A 21,225-nucleotide genomic window follows, 5' to 3' on the forward strand; every position below is an offset into this window, starting at 1 on the left:
GATTTACGGTGGAAGAGGTGGCCGTGGAAGAGGAAACGCAGGAGGGGGGAATTTTGGAGGGAAACGCGAATATTTGAATTTTAGAAATGTTTATTTTGCGATTTTTGGAGGATTTTTACGATATTTATTCATACATTTTAAGTGAATTACAGACAAATAATCGAGATTTCATTTTCAGACTTAAAAAACACAAAAAAAACCGATTTTTAAACAAAAAAAAATAGAAAAATAGCACATGAGATTCGATAAAACGGGAAAAATCAATATTTAGATTCCTGATAGAATGCAAATGTCAACTCGACGTCCTCCTGATCCACTTGAGACAATCCTGCATTCGTCATGAAATGATGCCACGTGTCCGGATGACGTGGCGAAAAATGACGCCACCTGGAGAGTTCGGCGAGAGAGGCGATCGTTCGTGGCGGCTGAAATCAAGGGAAAACGCGTCGAAGGTGCGCCAGACGCATTTTGATGATCCTGGCGCGCCTTTGACGCTCCTTTCGAGAATTTTCACAAAAAAACCACGTCAAAGGTGCACCAGATCACAGCATTTTGACTAATTTTTCTAAGTCTGGCGCACCTTTGACGCTCTTTTAAAAAATATTTCCACCAAAAACTGCGTCAAAGGTGCGCCAGGCGCATTTTGATAAGCCTGGCGCACCTTTGACGTTCTTCTTCCGAGAAATTATGCCAAAAACACGTCAAAGGCGCGCCAGATAGTCAATTATTGCATTTTGTTGAATCTGGCGCGCCTTAGACGCACTTTTTTGAAAGTTCCACCAAAAAACCGCGTCAAAGGTGCGCCAGAAACCATTTTGTTGCGTCTGGCGCACCTTTGACTCTCTTTTTTTTTGAAAACTTCATTCAAAAAACCGCGCCAAAGGTGCGCCAGATCACCAAGTTTGATGAGTCTGGCGCGCCTTTGACGCTCTTTTTTGAGAATTTCCTTTAAAAAACGCGTGAAAGGTGCGCCAGATCTTCAACTTGCAGAGTCTGGCGCGCCTTAGACTCTTTTTTTTATAGTTTTTCCACCAAAAAATCGCGTCAAAGGTGCGCCAGACATCATCAAAGACTGATTTTTGTTGAGTCTGGCGCACCTTAGACGCGTTTTCCGTACCTCTGCCGCCTTTTTCGGCTCTTTTTCAGCGATTTCTTCTGGTTTTTCTGGAATTTTTTCTGAAATTTTCGGCTCCTGACTATCCTCGACGACTTCATCGTCATCTGGAGTCTTCTGAATCGTGACGTCAGCCTCCAACTCTTCATCGTCTACTTCTTCCTCATCGTCACTATCACTATCCCAGTTTCTTTTCTTCTTTTTTTCCGGAGATTCTGAATCCTTGACGTCGTCTGTCACGTCTTCTGTCACGTCTTCTGAATCCTCTTCTTCTCCGTCGTCGTCGAACATTTCCGTTTCGAACATTCCGGTTCCATCGCATCCGCAACCACACAAATCATGCGTATTGCATTCCGTCGCGTCGCCGGAAAACGTGAAAATGTCTTTGAGCTCGTCATCCGTGAATGTTGACACTGATTCTGGAAAAATTTGGGTTGAAAAACGCGTCCAAGGCGCGCCAGTCACTGGAAAAATAGCAGAAAATTCGTCATTTTCCTTAGTTTTTGACCTAGAAAACGCGTCCAAGGCGCACCAAACTCATCGAAATGCAATCATTGATCTTCTGGCGCACCGTTGACGCGGTATTTGGTGGAATTTATCTTTTAAAAAATGCGTCAAAGGTGCGCCAGATTCAACAAAAATGATGAATATCAGGCGCACGTTTGACGCGGGTCGTAGCGGAATTTCTCGAAAAAATGCGTCAAAGGTGCGCCAGACACATAGAAAAATGGGGTTTTTGCATGGAAAATAGCATTTTTAGACAGTTTTTCACCGAGAAAACGCGTCCAAGGCGCGCCAGGCAGTGAAAAATCGGGGGTTTGACACAGAAAACGCGTCCAAGGCGCGCCAGACACTGGACACAAAAATCGGGGCTTCTGGATGAAAAATAGCGGAAAATTCGGCATTATTAATCAGTTTTTGACCTAGACAAAGGCGTCCAAGGTGCGCCAGTCGGTCATTTTCCAGATATTCTCACCTCCGACTTCAATCGCATCGATAACACATCCCAATCCGGTCTTTTTGATTTGTCTTTGTAGCATTTTCTCCTCGATTGTTCCCTGAAAAATAGATGGAAATATACTTGGAAGGACGTTTTGAAACTGTTATCACGAGTTAGAACCAGGGACGTTTCGAAACTAGGACGTTATAGAACCAAGACGTTTTAGAACCGGGTCATCTCGGAACTGAAAGTGAGTTCGAGGTGGTCGTTTTAAAACCGGGACGTTCCAAAACTGTCTCGAGTTAGAACTGGGACACCTTGGAACTCGGACAGGCCAGATTGAAACCAAAACGTTCTGGAACTGTCTCCAGTTAAAACTGCCCGTTTCAGAACTTTCAGATTTTGAAACTGTCACGAGTTAGAGCGAAGAAGTTCCGGAACTATAACGAGTTATAACCGCCCGTTTTGAAACTGGGACGTTTTAGAACCGGGACGTCTTGGAACTGAGTTCAAGTCACCAGTTTAAAACCAAGACGTTCTGGAACTGTCCCGAGTTAAAACCACGGACGTTTCAAAACTGGGACAATCTAGAACTGTCACGAGTTAGATCTGGGACATTCCAGAACTTTCATGATTTTGTGGCGCTCGTTTTGAAACTGGGTCGTTCTGGAACTGTCTCGAGTTAAAACCACGGACGTTTTGAAACTAAAACCGTACCGTAGTAATCAATCGATAAATATGACATGGCCTAACTTGTCCATCTCTCCAAATCCTTGCCATCGCCTGTTGATCATTCGCCGGATTCCAATCAGAATCATAAAGAATCAGACGAGATGCTCCGATTAGATTCAATCCGACACCGCCAGCCTTTGTACTCAACAAAAACACATTCGATGCGTCACGATTGTCGTTGAAGTGACGGACCAGTCTCTGACGGTCTTGTACCTGGAGATTCAGAATTTCAGACAAAAAATATAAGATTTTCTTGATTTTTCTAAAAATTCTCATTTTTTTATAGAATTTTCAGCCAAAACCGATACTTGCAACGGGCCGGGCCGGGTCACAGTACAAAAATTTGAAAATTTGAATTTTTTTGAAATTTTTTTGATTTTTTCGCAAAAAAGTCGAATTTTCGACTATGTTTTTACATATCGATAAAACTCAAGTTTACATAGGATTTTTGACGATTTTTGATGAAAATTTCAAAAAATTTCGAAAAATTTTGTGAAAAAGTTGTGCTCATTTTTTGACTCCGGGCCGACCGGGCCGGGCCGGGCCGGCAACTTTCTCTACCGACCCGGGCCGGGCCGATATTTTGCAAGTATGCCAAAACCTGATATTTTTAAACGGTTTTGGAGTCATTCTCAAAAAAAAAAATTTTTTTTTTACATAAAATTTTCCGGGTCCTACACCAGAAAAGTCGGAATTTTTAGCTGTTTTCATTCAGAAATCACATTTTCAGCTGAATTTTTCGATTCCGATTTTCATTAGAAAAAACGCGTAAAAGGCGCGCCAGTCTGACGTTTTTGTGTTAAAATCAGATTTTCAGTCACATTTTAGCCATTTTTTCTAAAAAGCTTCCCAAATTCATGATTTTCAGTGAATTTGAGTTGTAAATTCGCATTTTCTTTATCTACGCGTCATAGGCGCGCCAGACTTCTGGGATCATCTGAAAATGATATTTTCAGTCAGTTTTCAGTGTTTTTGAGCACAAATTCTCTAATTTTTCTGGACGATTTTTGCTATTTTCAGCCATTACTCTGTGACAAAACGCGTCAAAGGCGCACCAGACTACCGTAATCATCTGAAAATGAGATCATCTAAAAACGAGTAAAAAACTTCAGTTTTTGGGTTTTCCGGGTTCAAAAAGCAAATTTCGGATCATTTTAAGCATCAAAATCGTGTTTTCCAGCAAATTTTAACTAAAAAACTTTCAGTCAAAGACATTTTAAGCCATTTTTAGTCCATTTTCATCAATTTCCAGCCATTTTAAGTTCATTTTTTGGCAATTTTTAGCTCATTTTCAGCCATTTTCAGCTAATTTCCACCCGAATTTTTCATCTCCCTCTCACCTGTGTCTTTCCATCCAATCGGAACACTTTAAATTCTAAAAACTCGCAGAGTCCTTCAATCATATCCAAAGTTTCAATGAAATTCGATACAATTACAGTACACTCTCCAATCATTCGGAAACATTTCAACATATTCACAAGTGTCGACAACTTTCCCGATTCGCTGACTCCGCCCCTCGGCATGTTCTCTCCGTCGAATGCGAGGAGCAAGGCGGCGTGTTTTTGGAATTGTTTCATAGAAGACGTCTTCTGATTCTTCTGATTCTGAATCTGATTCTGATTCTTTTCACGTAAATAATCGAGTAAAAGTTTCGGATGATTCGCCAATTGACGGGCGAAAAAGATTAGAGAGAGGGCGTCTCCCGTCATGTAATCACAGATTTCTGAGTGAATCGTCTTCTGGATTTCAGATGCAGCACAGAATAGAATGTATTCGTCTGAAAAGAAAAGAAAATGAGGGAATTTGATGGATTTTTTTTTTAAATGAGAGAAAACGCGTCAAAGTTGCGCCAGATATACTGGAAAATGTGGTTTTTGAGGGTTCAGAAAACGCGTCCAGGGCGCGCCAGACTATGGATTTTTGAGCGGGAAATGATCGCTCGAAGTGAAAATGTTCAGAAAAATGCAGAAAAACGCGTCTGAGGCGCACCAGATAGTTTTCTTTATTTGAAAAGGCGCAAAAGGTGCGCCAGAGATTGGCTTGAAACTGGTGTTTTCAACAGAAAATTACCCGAAAAATTTGGAAAAAACGCGTCTGAGGCGCGCCAGATAGGTGTTTTTTACTTGAAAAGGCACCAATGGTGCGCCAGACTGGCGAGAAAATGTGGATTTTTGAAAAGAAAACGCGTCTAAAGTGCGCCAGAGAGATTTCTGACTTATTTCAAAAAATAGGGTTTTCGATTGGAAAAAACGGTAAAAATGTTTAGAAAAACGCGCCTGAGGCGCGCCAGGTAGGTATTTTGACATGAAAAGGCGTGCAAAGTTGCGATGTCGGAAAATCCACCGGCTGGCGCACCTTTGACGTCTTTCTGCAATAGTCAGAAATCTGCCTGGCGTGCCTCGGACGCGTTTTTGAGCCTTTTTTTTCCTCAAAAACCAGTTTTTAAGACAGTCTGGCGCGCCTTTTCCGCGTTTTCTCCACTGTTTCACTCCAAAAATCGATTTTCTGGATGAAAATTTGAGAAATGTTGGCTGGAGCGCGTTTTCCGCATTTTCTATGATACTGTATCCATTGGTGGCCTAGAATCTGCAAAAGTTAGGCCATCATCTGTTTCTGGCTATTTTCACTGTAAATTTGCAGTGTGGGGTATCAAAACGCGTTCAAGGCACGCCAGGAACCAGTTTTGAGACTGGCTGGCGCGCCTTTTCCGCATTTTCAGATCTGATTTAAAAATTGACATTTTCCAGCCAAAAATCTGTAAAAATTTGCTCATTTTACTAACCGACTGGCGCACCTTTGACGTGGTTTTCTGAACGTCAGAAATCTGTCTGGCGCGCCTCGGACGCGTTCTCTGAACCTTTTTCCCTCAAAAACCAGTTTTTAAGACTGTCTGGCGCGCCTTGGCGGCGTTTTCTAGGACACTGTATCTTTTGGTGGCCTAGAATTCGCAAAAGTTCGGTCATCACCTGTTTTCGTATAGATTTTGACTACTTCGACTGAAAATTTGGACCAAAACGCGTCCAAGACACGCCAGAAATCAGTTTTAAGACTGTCTGGCGCGCCTTTTCCGCTTTTTCCAATCGTCAGAAACCTGTCTGGGGCGCCTCGGACGCGTTCTCTGAATCTTTTTTCACTCAAAAACCAGTTTTTCAGTATATCTGGCGCGCCTTTTCCGCTTTTTTCCACAGAAAAACGTACGTTTTTCGGGTAAATGACTCAAATTGACATCTGCAGCCGTTCTGCGTATCATACACTCATCGATGAGTTCATTCAATTCCAACGGATTGTCGGAACACATTTTCTTGAATTCTTGGAGAGATGGGAAGTCGTCTGGACGGACGAAATTCAGAAGAGAATAGAATTCGTCAAAATCGTTTTGCATTGGAGTTCCCGTTAGGATTAGACGACGGGGAATCGATAGGGAGAGCAGCTGAAAATTTCAGATTGAAATTGCTGGAAAACTTGATTTTAAGGCTAAAAATCATACAAAAAAGTTTTTTTAAACCCGAAATACCCAAAAAAAGTGATTTTTACGATTAAAATCTGAATTTTTGGGCTGAAAATGTCAATTTTTAGGGATTAAATTGCGACTTTTTGGACTGAAAATCTGAATTTTTGGGCTAAAAATGTGAATTTTTAGGATGAAAATGTGATTTTTTGAGCAAAACATGTATTTTTAAAGATTACAACAAGATTTTTGGGTTGAAATTGCATTTTTTTTTTGGCTGAAAATATGATTTTTGGTCGAAAAAATTCGATTTTTTGGGATAAAAACGTATTTTTTAGGGCAAAAAATGTCAATTTTGAGTTGAAAATGTGACTTTTTGGGCTGAAAATGCGATTTTTCGAGCTTAGACTGGGTTTTTTTGAATTTCAAATGTAATTTTTGTGCTAAAAATCGTAAGAAAGACACAGAAATTGATGATTCTCAGCTTAAAATCGCTGGAAAACTTGATTTTAAGGCTCAAAATTATCCAAAAACTCCTTTTTTGAGCTGAAAATACACGAAACTTTGGGTATTTGAACTCAAAATTACTGAAAACTAGTCTAATCGAGGAAAAAATTGTATTTTTCTGCTCAAAATACCCAAAAAGTGAGGTTTTCGACCCGAAAAATGTCTGAAAATATCTCATTTTCAGATCATAACTTTGACTATAGTAGTCTGGTGCGCCTCTGACGCGAAGGTAAAGAAAATCTGATTTTTCACCTTAAATTCTCTGAAAATCATGATTTCGAGGCCTTCTGAGTGAAAAATGGTCGAAAATTCGAAATTTTGGAGCTCTGGGAGAGCAAAAACAGGCATGAAGTCTGTCTGTGTGTCTGTGAGAGTGTCCGGATGTCCAGAGGTCAAAAAAACGGTAAAAACCGGAATTATCACCTCATTTTTTGAGAAAATCGAGTAAAAATCCTAATTTTCTGAAGAAAATGATAGAAATCGGTGTCCCGATGTCCGAATTTTCACTTTCTGTCTGTGTGTCTGTAACATCCGGATGTCCAGATGTCCAGAAATTTAGCAAATTTTCAGGAATTTCAGTAATTTTCCATATCTGACTGAGTCACGGTGTCCGGATGTCCAAAATCGAAAATTGAGAGTACTGTAGGTCTGAAAACCCATCAGTCTGTCGTTTTGACGTCCGGATGTCCGAATTTCAAGTTTTCATAGATTTTTAGAGCGAAAATATCAATTTAAACTGATTTTTCGATCAAAAAATGGCAGAAATCAGTCAAATCTGGCTTTTTCGTCAAAATTGGGACAGAAAAATGTCCGAAAGTCCGATTTTCCCGTCAAAAACACCTATTTTAATCAATTTTCGGTGGAAAAAGTGGCCAAATTGGTTATTTTTGCAGAGAAAAATACTTTTCTAGTCAATTTTTCAATTAGAAAACGTGGATTTTGAATTTCCAAAAATTGAATTTTACGTCAATTTTTTACGCGAATTCCAGTTTTTCCAGTTTATAGTAATCCACGTAATCAAGTCCACCGTGTCAACGGGTCATCTTGATAAGGAAATCCGTATAAATAGGGGGGTGTCTGAGAGGAAAGACTTCACTTTCAGTGTCTCACACCGAAAAGAATCAACTCTCTTCAAACGACAACCCCAACGCCGACGAGATGTCTTTGACCGCCGATCCACCAGCATGCCAGGTTCCGGCCGCCGGAGGAGCCTCCACTCACAAGTTGGTCAATGGTACCCCAGAGAAGCTCATTTTCAAGGTAAATTTGAAAAAGAAAACGCGATATGAGGTAGGGGAGCCTTGCGCTCAGGATCCCAGACCGTGTCGCTTGGAGCCATGGGATCCGGTGCCAAAGATTCTTTGGCGATGGGTCGTGGGATCGTCAAACCGTCCGGTTGTGGCTCTTTGGCTTTGTGGCCAGTGTCTCAGAGGACCCGAGAGCCTGGGGCTAATGGACAGTGGCTTGGAGCCGATTGGTCGGTGACTCGGAGTCAATGCCTGGGGGCTTGGAGCCCATGATACCAGTGGTCAGTGAGTACGGTCGGTGCCGGAGCTAGGATCTCGTGGTCAGTGGCTCATTGGCTCATTGACTGTGGACGCTAGCCTGGTGCCCGTGGATCCCAATTCGTATGGTTTATACCGTATGGCTTGAACCGTATATGACTTGGAACGTCGGGATTGAATCCTAAGATCGTGGGGACGGTGGCTCGGACCGTATGGCTTGGACCGTATGGTTTGGATCGTTGGGATCGGATCCTGAGGTCGAGGACCGTATGGTTTGGATCGTATGGTTTGGACCGTGAGGTCTTTGACTCGTATCGTGTTAACATTGGCATGTAGCCGTTTGGATGCTGGGATCATGGGCCGTATGGTTTGGACCGTTGGCTCGGTGGCTCGTAGGCGGTTTCCTGGACGGAATGGTGGCTAGGATCCCAAGGCTTGGAGCTCTGGATCCTGTCATCACATTGGGCTCTGGGAGCCGAACCAATAGCTTGGAGCTGTTGGAACCTGGAATCTGGCTCAGAGGCTCTGGCAAGGTGCCGGTGCTCATTGGCTTTCGGAGCTTGAGGCTCTAACTGTATGAGTAATGGCTATAGGGCGCCGGGCGATTCGCTAGAGGGTGCATTGGGCTCTAGGATTCAAGGGCAATTTCAGAATTCTCCCTTTTCTTCCTCTCAACCATCCAATTTTCCAGATCAAATCCTCGAACAACACCGAGTACCGTATCACGCCAGTGTTTGGATTCATCGATGGATCTGGCACAAAGGATGTTGTCGTCACTCGTACCGCCGGTGGCCCCAAAGAGGACAAACTGGTCATTCACTTTGCTCCAGCTCCAGCCGATGCGACTGATGCTCAGGCGGCTTTCGCCACGGTCACTCCAGCTGGAACTATCACTATTCCATTGTCTGCCCAATAGACGGCAGGCGACGAGAGGAGGAAGAGGAAGCAACAACAGGAAATCAGGAGACTTTTTGTATTCTGGGTGTGTCTAGGTTTAAATAAAAAATGTGCGAGTTTTCTTGTGTTTTGTTGTGTTTTTAGGGGTTCTGGGGGTCTTTTTCAGGTTTCGGAGCCAGATTTGGAGCTCTGAATGCTCCAGGAGGCTCCAGATGGCCAAGTCGCTGACGTACATCTGTTTGTCTGGATGTCTTCTAGTGATATTTTCACAGTCGAAATTTTGAGTTTTTCAATGAAAAAAACATAAATTTAGATGAATATTTGCTGAAAATCATGAATTTTCAGTCAAGTTTCTTTTGGAAAACCCAAAACTATCGAAAAAAGGAGATATTTTCAGCAATTTCCAGATTATTTTGCATCCGAATGTCTTTCTGTGTGTCCAAGAGTACGGATGTCTATTGTGAGCTCAAAAATCAATTTTCAGTGTTTTTGACCGAAAAAAGCATCTAAAAATCAGTTTTTCACTGCGAAATTCCGATTTGGCGCATTTTCAGTCATTTTCGACTCGAAAAACCATTGAAAATCCGAATTTTCTGTCAAAAATACTCAAAAATCCCGATTTTCAGCCATTCCTAGCTCGAAAATCATCCAAAAAACTCTATCCTCTATCCTCTATCCATCCAGATGTCCGGAATAGGAATGCAAAAAAAATTGGCTTAGGTGGGGTCGAACCCTGGTCGTTTTTGTGTCACTGTCTACCTTAACCACTCGGCCACCACTTTTTTGGAAAATTGGTTTTAGACCAAAAATATAGTTTTCCGGGCGGTTTTTTTTTCCATTTTCTTTACCGTTTTCCTCAATCTTCCATCCAAATTCTTCAATTTGTGTCCCTCATCGCACACCAACACATCGAATCGACACATTTCCAGTTTCTCTGCATGCCGTTGAGCCATATCATAACTTATTATCAGATATGGCATCGATTTCACAGTCGACTGATACGTTGAGATATCACGGGCGGTCAAGGCGATCACTGCGGGAAATCTCATCATTCGATACCATTTGTCGAATTCCGCTTTCCAATTGTTGACGAGTGATGAGGGAACGACGATGAGACATGAGGAGGCGATTTGGGAGGCGGGGGGACGGGATCCTGGAAGAAAATTATGGGGGTTTTAGGATTAGAAAGTGTTTTTTCTTGCTTTTTTTATTCAAAAATTCGAGAAAAATCGGTTTTTTGGATCAAAAAATGCTAGAATCGGTCAAAATCGATTCTAAGATCTGTAACAATGTCTGTGAGTCCTGATGTCTCCGTTTCGAGCGTTTTTCTAGGGATTTTCGAGGAAAAGTACAATTTTTTTGGATTCGAAAGTTTATTTTTCAAAAAATCGGGATATATTTGGGGGGTCCACAGTCTAGATCTATCAGGAATGGTTTTTTGGTGTGTCTGGGAGTCCGGATGTCCGATATCTTGCTTTTTCATTCAAAAATTCGAGAAAAATCGGTTTATTTTGGGCCAAAAAGTGCTACAGTCACTTGTTGGGTCTTTAACTATGTCTGTGAGTCCGGATGTCGGATTCGACGTTTTCAGCGTTTTTCTTGAAATTTTCGTTGAAATTTTGGGTTTTTTGGTTTCGAAAGTGTATATTTTTCTAAAAATCTGGAAATTTTGAATCAGAATCATCAAAAAAATGGTCTTTCGGTGTCTGGGTGTCCAGATCGATCTTTATGCAAATGCGCTCCATTGAAACACGTATGTCTGTCTGTGTATCTGTGTATCCGGATGTCCTCTCCTACCTCTCAATAATGCCCACGTGGCAGCCATCGTCTGTATACTCTTTCCCAATCCCATATCGTCAGCCAATATCGCGCCGCCCGTCTCGCCCTGAAAATTCAAGTTTTTTCGAAAATTCTCAACGGAGCGCATTTACTGAAAGGGATTTTCGAGCATTTCGGACCATTTTTTGGCTAAAAATTGGTGGTTTTTGTCTCAAAATTGGTCATTTTTGGCTCAAAATTGGTCATTTTTGGCTCAAAATTATTTATTTTCTACCTTCAATCTCTGAAACAGAAACTTGATTCCATCCTTCTGATGGTCTCTCAGATGACGTGAGAATCTCGAATCGACGCAGATGGCTGAAGTCGTTTTCCTCTGGAGAATATCCTCTTCGTTCAACACGAATGGAGGCGTTTTCTCTTCGATTGAAATAGTCGTCGTCCCATCGGAAGAAGTCGTTGAACCGATGAGTGGAGGCACGAATGATGGACGTTTTTTCGGTGGGGGACGGGGTGCGAGGTGGTTCTAGAAATAAAGAAAAGATGATGTCTGTCTGTGTGTCTAGGAGTGGGAAAATATCACATTTTCGTGATTTTTTCATTGAAAAATTGCGTTTTTTGGAGGGATTTTCGAGCATTTTGGACCATTTTTCTTAATTTATCTGTCGGTTTGTCCAGATGTACTGCTATCTGTCTGCGTGTGTTTTTTTTTTGAAATTCTAGCTAAAAAATAGAATTTTTGTGATTTTTCTTTTTCAAAAATGGGATTTTGAGGGTTTTTGAGCAAAAATGAGATTTTTCACAGTTGTTTTTGGAAATTTTTCATGATTTTCCCACTAAAAATTGAACATTTTCTCCCTACTTTTTTAAATCTATCTGTGCAAATTTTCATTGAAAAATCGTGTTTTAAAATAGTTTTTCTGAAAATTTCCTATTTTCGACAGTTTTTTGAAGATTTATACTGTTTTTAGTGATTTTCCAGGACTTTTGACTCAAAAACTGGTCATTTTTTGCTCAAATTTCAACATTTCCTCCCAATTTTCTATCTGTCTGTGCATCGGTTTGTCCAAATGTCCGGAGTTTTCACAACTGTTCAAACTCTGTCCATCTGTATGTCTGTAATTCCAGATGTCTCTCATTTTCCTGCTATATCTGTCTGTCTGTGTGTTCATGTGGTTTGGAGTGGAATATATCAAAATTTCTTGATTTTTCATTGAAAAATTGTGTTTTTGGAAAATTTTTGATCATTTTGGATCGTTTTCGATCATTTTCCATCCAATTTTTAGTGATTTTTCATGTAAAATAATCTCTAATCTGTCTGTCTGTCTATCCAGATGTCCACAAAAACCCTGGACCTTTTTTGGAGATTCTAGCGTAAAATTATCGAATTTTCGTGATTTTTCACTGAAAAATTTGGGGTTTTCGATGGTTTTACACCAATTTTCATGATTTTTCCGCCAAATTTGGTCATTTTTTCCCATTTTTCTGTTCATCTGTCCCTCTATACATCCAGATGTCCATCTCCTATATTCACCTCCTCACTCATCCCATTATTCGCTCTCTTCATCGTCACCGTCTCTGGAATTCTCATCGGATCTCTCGTATTGAGATGTCTCAAAGCAGAAGGAGGAGGATTCTGAATCCCAGATGACGTCTTCATGGATTCAGAAGACGTCGTGGGAATTCTCTTCTGAATCTGAACACTCCATGAGCCGATATTAATGATACGATCCTCGTCGAGTTGATCGAGGTTTTTGACAGCAGAGGATCTGGAAAAAGGCTGAAAAATAGGCTAAAAATTTGGAAAAATCGATCTGAAATCGTAAAAAAATGTTATTTTTCGCAATTTTCCGATCCAAAACATGATCAAAACTTTCAAAAATCTGACTTTTCGTGTCTTTTTAATCCAAAAACTTCTAAAAAATGGCAAAAATTCGTCTAAAAATAATCAAAAAATTGCATTTTCGGCCAATTTCATCCGATTTTTTGGATTTTTTCAGACTTTTCACGATTTCTGACTCATTTCCCTTTTAATTTTACCCGATTTTTTAAAATTTATGGTAATTTTCGACTATTTTCAGGACTTTTCAGCCAATTTTAGCCGATTTCGATTAATTTTCGACCGGTTTTGAGTTATTTTCAGCCAATTTTAGCCGATTTCAATCGATTTTGGATCATTTTCGACCGATTTTTCACATTTTTTAACGATTTCTGACCGATTTCTCTCTTAATTTTACCTGCAAATGATATCTTTCTCATCCTCTGACTTCAACACAGCACAATCTCCATAACAAACCAGAACTCCATCTCCTTCCCATATTTTATGTTTTCGAGTGGACGCTTTACCGTATAAAACCACAAAACGAGCAATTTCAACGGATAGGGTGTCTGGAAAAAAGGAATTTTCGCTTCTTACAACCGCGCTCTACCGAAACCGATGAAAATAGTGTTGGAAATTGAGAGACGCAGAGAAAAATAGACATTTTTCAAGTGGATTTCGGTGGAGCGCAAATGCATTTCTCTCTCAAAAAGTCTCAAAAAAAGATAGAATTTTCACTCAAAAAGTAGATTTTCAGCAGTGAAAATGGCAATAATCTCATAGAAATCGTGCTAATTTTTCGGTTTTTGACCATTTTTCAGCTGAAAAATGTGATTTTTGCACATTTTTATCTGAAAAATGCACGGTTTTCATAATTTCCAGGTTCAAAAAATCACATTTTTCCAGAAAAAATGCGTTTTTTCCGGCTGGAAGCAGGCATTTTAATCGACAAAACTAGGTTTTCCGGTGGTTTTTTGGCTGAAAATCAACATTTCTGACTGAAAAATGGGTTTTTTCGTCTAGAAAATTCGGAAAAAACAGGGAAAATTGAACTTTTTCACTAAAAAATAAGGTTTCTCAGCGTTTTTTGAAGCAAAAATTAGGTTTTTCGACTGAAAAATTAAGTTTTGAGCATGAAAATCGGGTTTTTGACACAAAAAATCGAAAATTGTAGATGTTTTTCGGTCAAAAATGAATTTTTAGTGTTGAAAATGTCAAAAATAGCACAAAAAAGATTTTCTGTTAAAAAATTAAGGAATTTTGGGTTTTTAAGTCATTTTTTGTTCAAATTGTCCCGTTTTCGGTCAAAAAATGTGAAAAATTGAGTTTTTCTTTGGGAAATGCGTATTTTTGAGCAATTTCATGCGATTTTCCGCTCAAAAATTCCGTTTTTCACCGAAAATTCGTATTTTTCCCCATTTTAGAGCTAATTTTAGCCGAATAATTCACTTTTTCTGTTTTTCCGCTAAAAAACTGCAAAAGCTTCTTCAAATTAGTATTTCCTTACCATTCCCTTCATAACTATCCACGTTGAGTGCCACTCTTGACATCTGAAATCAACTTTTTTTCTTTAAATTTTGAAGTTTTAGAAGCAAAACAGATAATATTTACAGCGGCTTCTCCAACAGCGAAAAATATCTGAAAAATTAGTGGTAATTAGCATTTTTACATTCAAAAAATCACATAAAATCAATAATTTTTTTCAGGAAAAAAGCATTTTCATACGGGGAATACGGGGAGTGTTGTAAGTGAAGAGAATTGGGCACCTAGAGCAGTGAAAAAGATGAAAAAACGAGAAAAAAACGGATAAAATTTTTGAAAAATTCCATAAAACATTGGGATTTGAGCATTTTTCTTTTTTTTCGAGGCGAAAAATTGGAAAATTTTAAATTTTTGGATTAAATTTCGGGGGAATCATGGCACATTTTCAGTTAAATTATATAATTTTTGGGTTTGAAAATATGATTTTTAGACAGGAATTCCGAGAGAGAGAGCAAATACTGTAAATAGTCGATAAAAAGTCGATAAAAATGGATGAAAAAGGGGGCGGAGACAGAGAAAATGGGGGCGGGGCAAGAGGGATATTATATTGAAGAATGGTGCTGAAAGTGGGCGGAGTCTATGGTTTGCAGTTCTGACTCAGCCACGTCAATCCTTCGTGTAGACCGTCGCCTGTGGAGGCGCACGAGGGTTGTACGTACCTGAAAATAAGGGATTTTTAGGCTAAAAATGAGATTTTTAATTAGAAAATTGATGAAAATTATGATTTTTGAGGGTTTTTAGAGCAAAAAATGCGGTAAAATTCCAGTTTGTGGATATGAAAATGATGAATATAAGCAGACTTGTCAAAAATCGGGCCGGCCCGGGCCGGGCCGGGCCGAGATTTTTCTTGAGTTTGGCCCGGCGGGCCGGGCCGGGCCGAGCCGGGCCAAAATTTTTCCTGATTTCAAAAAATGGGAACCCGTTTTTACCAAATTTAATTTGAAATTTTTTGAAAAAATAGAGTAAAAATGCCTTAATTATCATACATATTCACATTTTTCCTAAAATTTCCAAAAAAAAAATCAAAAACTCAACATGTTTCAAAAGAGCCTGGCCGGGCCGGGCCGGGCCGAGATTTTTTCTGATTTCGGCCCGGCCCGGCCCGGCCCGGCCCGTGACAAGTCTGAATATAAGGGGTTTTGAGGTGAAAAGGGGCTGAAAAGAGCTGGAAGTGAGAATTTTTAGGCTAAAAAAATGATAAAAATATAGATTTTTGGCGTATAAATGGCTGAAAATGGCGATTTTCAGCCTAAAAAGAGCTGAAAATTGGGTTTTTTATGCTAAAAACAGCAGAAAATAGAAAAATTTTGAGAGTTTCAGTGCTAAAAGTAAGATTTTTAGTTAGAAAATCTACAAAAATAATGTTTTTCGAGTTTTTAGAGCTGAAACGGGGTAAAACTCAAGTTTTTGGACATGAAAGTGATAGAAAAAAAGTCGAAATGGTTTCTAGACATTTTTGACTCGGAAATTAAGAAAAATTATGATTTTGAAGCCTCAAAAATGCGATTTTCAGCTTGGAAATGTCACTTTTCGAATCGTTTAAGTGGGATTGACTCGAAATTCAGTGTTTTAGTTGAAAAATAAGAAATTTTTTGAATTTTCAACTAATTTAACACTCAAAAAGTGAATTTTTTCTATGAAAACTGCAAAAAACAGCATAAAATTACTAAACATACGATTTTTGTGCTGAAAATCGACGAATTTTGAACATTTTTTATCGAAAAATGTGCAAAGTTTGTCAAAACTGGACTCTGAACGTTTTGTTTCCACATATCCAATCAGTAGGGAAATCTAATAATGGTTCGCAACGAAATGTGTGAAAAGTGAGGGAAATTTGAGGATTACACCCGGAAATTCAGTTTTTTGTGAAAAATTGAGAAAACAGACTGAAAAAATTGCAAAAATTGACAGAAAACCAATAAAAATTGATTTTTTGGCACAAAATCAAGCATTTTTGCCACTTTTTTTTAAAAACATTATTTTTCAACTAATTTAGCATTCAAAAAATGAATTTCTTCGATGAAAACTTCAAAAATAGCAGAAAACAACTGAAAATACGATTTCCGTGCTTAAATTCGCCCTTTTTGGGTGTTCTTCAGGCGAAATGTGTGAAAAACGAGGAAAAATGAGAGGGAAAATGAGCTCGGATGAGGAAACTCCAGTTTTTTGTCAAAAAATAAGAAAACAGATTGGAAATTTGAAAAAAAAATTGCTGGAAAATCAAAAAAATTCAATTTTTCCGTCTTTTTTAATGGAAAGATTGCAAATTTTGAATAAATTCGGAAAAAATCGTGAGAGAACCACTAAAAAAACTCAATTTTGGGCAATTTTTTACACAAAAATGGCCAATTGTGAGTCTCCAGCTTGGAAACTCTTCAATACTAACCAATTCCTGTCTCGAATCCTCGTCAGACCCAATTTATCCTGTATTTCGTGTGGTTTCATCGCTGAAATTATCAAAATTTTCAGCATACCGTAAATACTGTATTATAACGGCACCTGTAATAGAACGGCACCTGTATTATAACGGCACCCCATCAATAATCAGAATTCATGAATATGAATATCCCAGTGTTTTTATTGTTTTTGATTAGAAGCAGCGTGATTGATAACGTCTTGATCAACGAAAAGAATGCCCAAAACAAGTTTTTCGTTTAAATTTAATGAGTTTTTAAAACCTCAAAATTTCCCTGGGATGCAGTTGAAAAATATAACGGCATGCCGTTATAATACAGTATTTACGGTAAATCCCTTTAAATTCCAGAACAAACCATCAGCAAGATCTTGTTTATTGGCAAATACCAGAATAATCGCCTCCTTCATCTCACGATCATTGATTATTCGGTGAAGTTCCATTCGTGCCTCGTCAACTCTGAAAATTGGAAAGAAATTGAGGATTTTTTTCGCTAAAAATGAGATTCTTACAAGAAAAACCAGAATTTCCAGCTTTTTCAGAAAAAAAACCAGGATTTTGATAGTAAAAATAAGTTTTTGAGCTTGAAAACGTGATTTTTAGGCGAAACCCGGGTTTTTGATATGAAAATTACTCAATACGAACAGAGTGTTAATTAAAAATGGCACCTGGAACCCAAATTTAATTGAATTCAACCGGAAAATATGAGAAAAAAACAGGTTTCAGGCTTGAAAATGATGTTTTAACAGCAAAAACTCAACTTTTTTCTCTTTTTTTCTGAAATTCTGTCGAAAACAAGGCTTGAGAGTGGAATTTCTTGTTTTTCAACTAAAGAATCACTTTTCAGAAACAAAACCTAAATTTTTCCGTTCTTTTTGCTATTTTTCAAATAAAAAGTGTTATTTTTATTGCGAAATTTCAACTTTTCCACCAAAAAACCACTTTTTCGGGTCAAAATTTCGCGTTTTTCCAGTTAAAAATCACTTTTCGGAGACAAAAACTCAATTTTTTCGCTTTTTATGCAACTTTTTCAACAGAAATTGATTATTTATTGCGAAATTCCAATTTTCCACCAAAAAACCACATATCCGGGTCAAAATTTCGCGTTTTTATCTATTTTCCACTCATTTTTTCACCAACCTGTCTCTATCAGCGGCATCCATCACAAAAATCAACGCCTGGGTGCCAGTGTAGTAATGCCGCCACAACGGTCGGATTTTGTCCTGTCCGCCAACATCCTAAACGATTTTTCGTTGAAAAATTCAATTTTTCGCATAAAAATCAATAAAAGTCTCACCCAAACATTGAATTTGATATTTTTATATGTGACAGTCTCCACATTGAATCCCACCGTCGGAATCGTGGTCACCGATTGGCCGAGTTTGAGTTTATACAGAATTGCTGCAAAAATAGATATTTTCTACCGAAAATAATGCTAAAAATCGTGTTTTCCAACGATTTTCACTATAAAATTACTGGTTTTGCCGGCTGCATCGAGTCCCAGCATCAATATTCGAAGCTCTTTCTTTCCGAAGATTTTTGACAGGAATTTACCCATTTTTCGATCTGAAATGTGCGATTTTAGGAGTGAAAATTGAAAATTGCGTTGTGGAAAACCCAAAAATCAACAAAAATGACTCATTTTCGTTGCGAAACACCTTAAAAAAGCGGTAAAAAGCGACAAAAATCAATTGAAAAACAGCGTTCCGCAAGCTCCGCCCACTTTTGCAAATGCGCGGCACGGCGTTTTGCAAGCCGCCGCGCACTTTTTTCGCGATTTATTTTATATCGATTTTCATCAATCTCCGCCGTGGATTTCAGATAATTATAGCATGTGGAATGTCTGAAATTAAGTAAAAATAAAGAAATATGGTTGAACTCAGTCTTGGCGTCTTTTTCCGCTCATTTAATGCATCGTAAGTGGTTGAAAATGGGAAAAAAACCTATTTTCAAAAAAAAAATCAAATTTTTTTTTTTTCTTTATTTCAGAAAAGTAATTCTCTGCGCATGTCTCCTGATATTTCTGGCATTATTCACACTAAAACTCGACGGGAGAGTGACTTTTAGGTAGAAATCGATAAATTTCTGGCCTAAAATTTTTTTTTTTAATTTTCCAGCTACGCATTCGTATTCGCGCCACTATGGGCGTGTAATCTCATCGTTTTCGTTGGTGCAATTGTCGGAATCTGCTCATTTTGCTCGAAACCACCTTCTCGGTGGGATTTTCGCCAAAAAATCTAGAAAAAATCAATAAAAATTGAATTTTTAGCAATGAAATCATGATGCGAGTCGATTTTATGGCCATGTTGATCACTGCCACAGAGCATTTATTCCTTTGTGCTTTTGTATCGTTGGTTTTTGTTAAAGTGAGTTTCAGAGCGGAAAATAAGTGGAAAACCGGTAAAAATCGCGAAAAATCGTCCAAAAATGTGATTTTTTGAGTAAAAATTTGTTTTTTTTTTCACAAAAATTCAAAAAAAAAAGATTTTTCGCGTTTTTAGTTGTGAAAACTGTTAAATATTGTAATATATGTGAATTTCATCTAAAACAGCGAAAAAAATGACAAAAATTTATCAAAAATCGGAGAAATCAACATTTTTGGGCATCCGGACCTTAAAAATAGCGATTTTCAATGTTTTTCGGTGAATTTTTTCTATTTTTTAACCAAAAATTCCTAAAAATAGACAGAAATGAGATATCTGGACATCTGGATGCACAGACAGACATAAATATCTAAAAATATCAATTTTATAGATTTTTGAGTTGTTTTCAGTCATTTTTCACCATTTTTCAGTGAATTTCTTGTTATTTTCATCTGAAGACCAATAAAAATCAACAAAATTCATAGAAAAACCGCTAAAACCAAGTTTCTGGACATCCGGACATCCAGACACACCTACAGACCTTAAAAATAGCGATTTTTATAGTTTTTTGCGAATTTTTCGTATTTTTCATCTAAAAATCTGTAAAAATGAACAAAATTTTCAGTATTAAAAGTTTTTGACTCACTTTTCACCGATTTTCACCGATTTTTTTGAAAGAAATATCTTAAAACCCGCTAAAAATTGGCAGAAGTGAGAAATCTGGACATCCGGATTCACAGACACAATTGCAGAGTATTTGAAGTAAAAATGACCGTTTTTCATTGATTTTTCACCGAATTTCCCCAATTTTTGCCAAAAAATCCACATTTTTGGACATCCGGATCTGCAGACACACCTACAGACTTCCATAATACTAAAAATGACAATTTCTATTGATTTTGAAGTTATTTTCCATACTTGTCAAATGACGGGCCGGCCCGCAAAAAGCCCGGCCCGACCCGTCTCGTCAGGGGTATGGGATTTTTGATAAAAATTTTCAATTTTTTTTCAATTTTCAATTTTTCATGCGGAAAAATTGACAAAAAGACACTCACATTATTCTATGAGAAAAGTCTGAGTTCATCTCAGTACACCTTAATCAAATTTGAAAAAAAAATCCCTCCAAAAAGACGGGCCTGACGTTTTGAAAAAAAAGCCCGGCCCGGCCCGGCCCTTGACAAGTATGTTATTTTCAGTCATTTTTCATTGCATTTTCATCAAATTTTCATCAAAATCCCAATTTACAGACAAAAAATGCCAGTTTTAGGTCATTTTTAGGCATTTCTCATCGATTTTTCATTGAATTTCCACCAAATTTTCTGTTTTTTCTTCTAATTCCCCCCCATTTTTGCAGTTGGAATTCGATTATCTCTTCGAACCGGGCTACCCACTTCCATGGACCATCGTCTTCTGTCCCCTCTTCTCTCTTTCAATTCTATCGATCGGAATCGCCGTTTGGTCACTTCGACACGATAAACCATTCGAATTTGAGTTCTTCTATGCAATCAATATTGTTCAATTGGTATTCATTGCGTTCAAGTTGGATAAACAGGTAAAATTATGATAGAGATAATGGAGAATTTATAAAAATGTATCTAAAATTCAATTTTTGTGAGAAAAATCTCGAAAAATCTCAAAAATTTGTTTTAAGTCCGAAGATTTTGGACTCTATTAGCACGACACACTTCTTACAACCGCGCTCTACCGAAACCGAAGGAAATAGTGTGCGAAATTGAGAGACTCAGAGAAAAAGAGACATTCTTCAGTGGGATTTCAGTGGAGCGCTGTTGCAAGAACTGTGTCGCGCTTATAAATATTCTAATTTTCGTTGAAAATTCGTTCCAAATTCAGAAATTCACATTGAAAATCTAAAAAAAATAGACCAAAAGTACAATTTTTAACATAAAAATTAGAAAAATTCCCTCCAAAAGTAAAAAAAAGTTGACAGAAGAAGTAGAGCCACCTGGAAAGAAGGCGTGGCCTCGAAAAGTGGCTGAAAATTGTGAACTTTCAGTCAATTTCTATGTATTAGTACTCACCCCTGAAATGCTGAAAATCCGTATTTTCTGTCCAAGTTGGTATAAATGGACCTATAGGTGGGCGGAGCCTAATTAAATTCTTTGAAAGATTAAAACACCATTCATTGCGTCAGAAACCATAGAATTGATC

General features: G+C 38.3%; 6 protein-coding genes across 6 annotated transcripts; 3 read left to right on the forward strand and 3 right to left on the reverse strand.

Annotated features, from left to right (window-relative positions):
* Nucleotides 1-260: 260 nt before the first annotated feature.
* On the reverse strand, nucleotides 261-6,168 carry GCK72_012155 (uncharacterized protein; the record flags this gene model as incomplete). The annotated part of the gene is made up of 6 exons (XM_053728878.1): nucleotides 261-425; nucleotides 1,118-1,533; nucleotides 2,091-2,172; nucleotides 2,772-2,999; nucleotides 4,127-4,563; nucleotides 5,985-6,168. The coding sequence occupies 6 exons, from the start codon at nucleotides 6,166-6,168 to the stop codon at nucleotides 261-263; spliced, it is 1,512 nt and encodes a 503-aa protein (XP_053583650.1).
* Nucleotides 6,169-7,899: 1,731 nt separating this feature from the next.
* Nucleotides 7,900-8,261, forward strand: GCK72_012156 (uncharacterized protein; the record flags this gene model as incomplete). Its single annotated transcript, XM_053728879.1, has 2 exons — nucleotides 7,900-8,001; nucleotides 8,061-8,261. 2 exons carry the CDS (start codon nucleotides 7,900-7,902, stop codon nucleotides 8,259-8,261), a joined length of 303 nt encoding a protein of 100 aa, XP_053583651.1.
* A 329-nt stretch (nucleotides 8,262-8,590) lies between these two features.
* On the forward strand, nucleotides 8,591-9,162 carry GCK72_012157 (uncharacterized protein; the record flags this gene model as incomplete). Its single annotated transcript, XM_053728880.1, has 2 exons — nucleotides 8,591-8,779; nucleotides 8,938-9,162. 2 exons carry the CDS (start codon nucleotides 8,591-8,593, stop codon nucleotides 9,160-9,162), a joined length of 414 nt encoding a protein of 137 aa, XP_053583652.1.
* A 121-nt stretch (nucleotides 9,163-9,283) lies between these two features.
* On the reverse strand, nucleotides 9,284-14,288 carry GCK72_012158 (uncharacterized protein; the record flags this gene model as incomplete). The annotated part of the gene is made up of 7 exons (XM_053728881.1): nucleotides 9,284-9,386; nucleotides 10,050-10,296; nucleotides 10,941-11,028; nucleotides 11,197-11,445; nucleotides 12,454-12,688; nucleotides 13,157-13,307; nucleotides 14,246-14,288. The coding sequence occupies 7 exons, from the start codon at nucleotides 14,286-14,288 to the stop codon at nucleotides 9,284-9,286; spliced, it is 1,116 nt and encodes a 371-aa protein (XP_053583653.1).
* Nucleotides 14,289-14,857: 569 nt separating this feature from the next.
* On the reverse strand, nucleotides 14,858-18,251 carry GCK72_012159 (uncharacterized protein; the record flags this gene model as incomplete). The annotated part of the gene is made up of 6 exons (XM_053728882.1): nucleotides 14,858-14,939; nucleotides 16,667-16,727; nucleotides 17,052-17,152; nucleotides 17,834-17,931; nucleotides 17,991-18,094; nucleotides 18,170-18,251. 6 exons carry the CDS (start codon nucleotides 18,249-18,251, stop codon nucleotides 14,858-14,860), a joined length of 528 nt encoding a protein of 175 aa, XP_053583654.1.
* A 311-nt stretch (nucleotides 18,252-18,562) lies between these two features.
* On the forward strand, nucleotides 18,563-20,620 carry GCK72_012160 (uncharacterized protein; the record flags this gene model as incomplete). The annotated part of the gene is made up of 5 exons (XM_053728883.1): nucleotides 18,563-18,609; nucleotides 18,683-18,760; nucleotides 18,811-18,909; nucleotides 18,963-19,059; nucleotides 20,411-20,620. The coding sequence occupies 5 exons, from the start codon at nucleotides 18,563-18,565 to the stop codon at nucleotides 20,618-20,620; spliced, it is 531 nt and encodes a 176-aa protein (XP_053583655.1).
* Nucleotides 20,621-21,225: the final 605 nt, after the last annotated feature.

This window comes from Caenorhabditis remanei, chromosome IV, assembly GCF_010183535.1.
Source record: "Caenorhabditis remanei strain PX506 chromosome IV, whole genome shotgun sequence".
NCBI classification, from domain to species: Eukaryota; Metazoa; Nematoda; class Chromadorea; order Rhabditida; family Rhabditidae; genus Caenorhabditis; species Caenorhabditis remanei.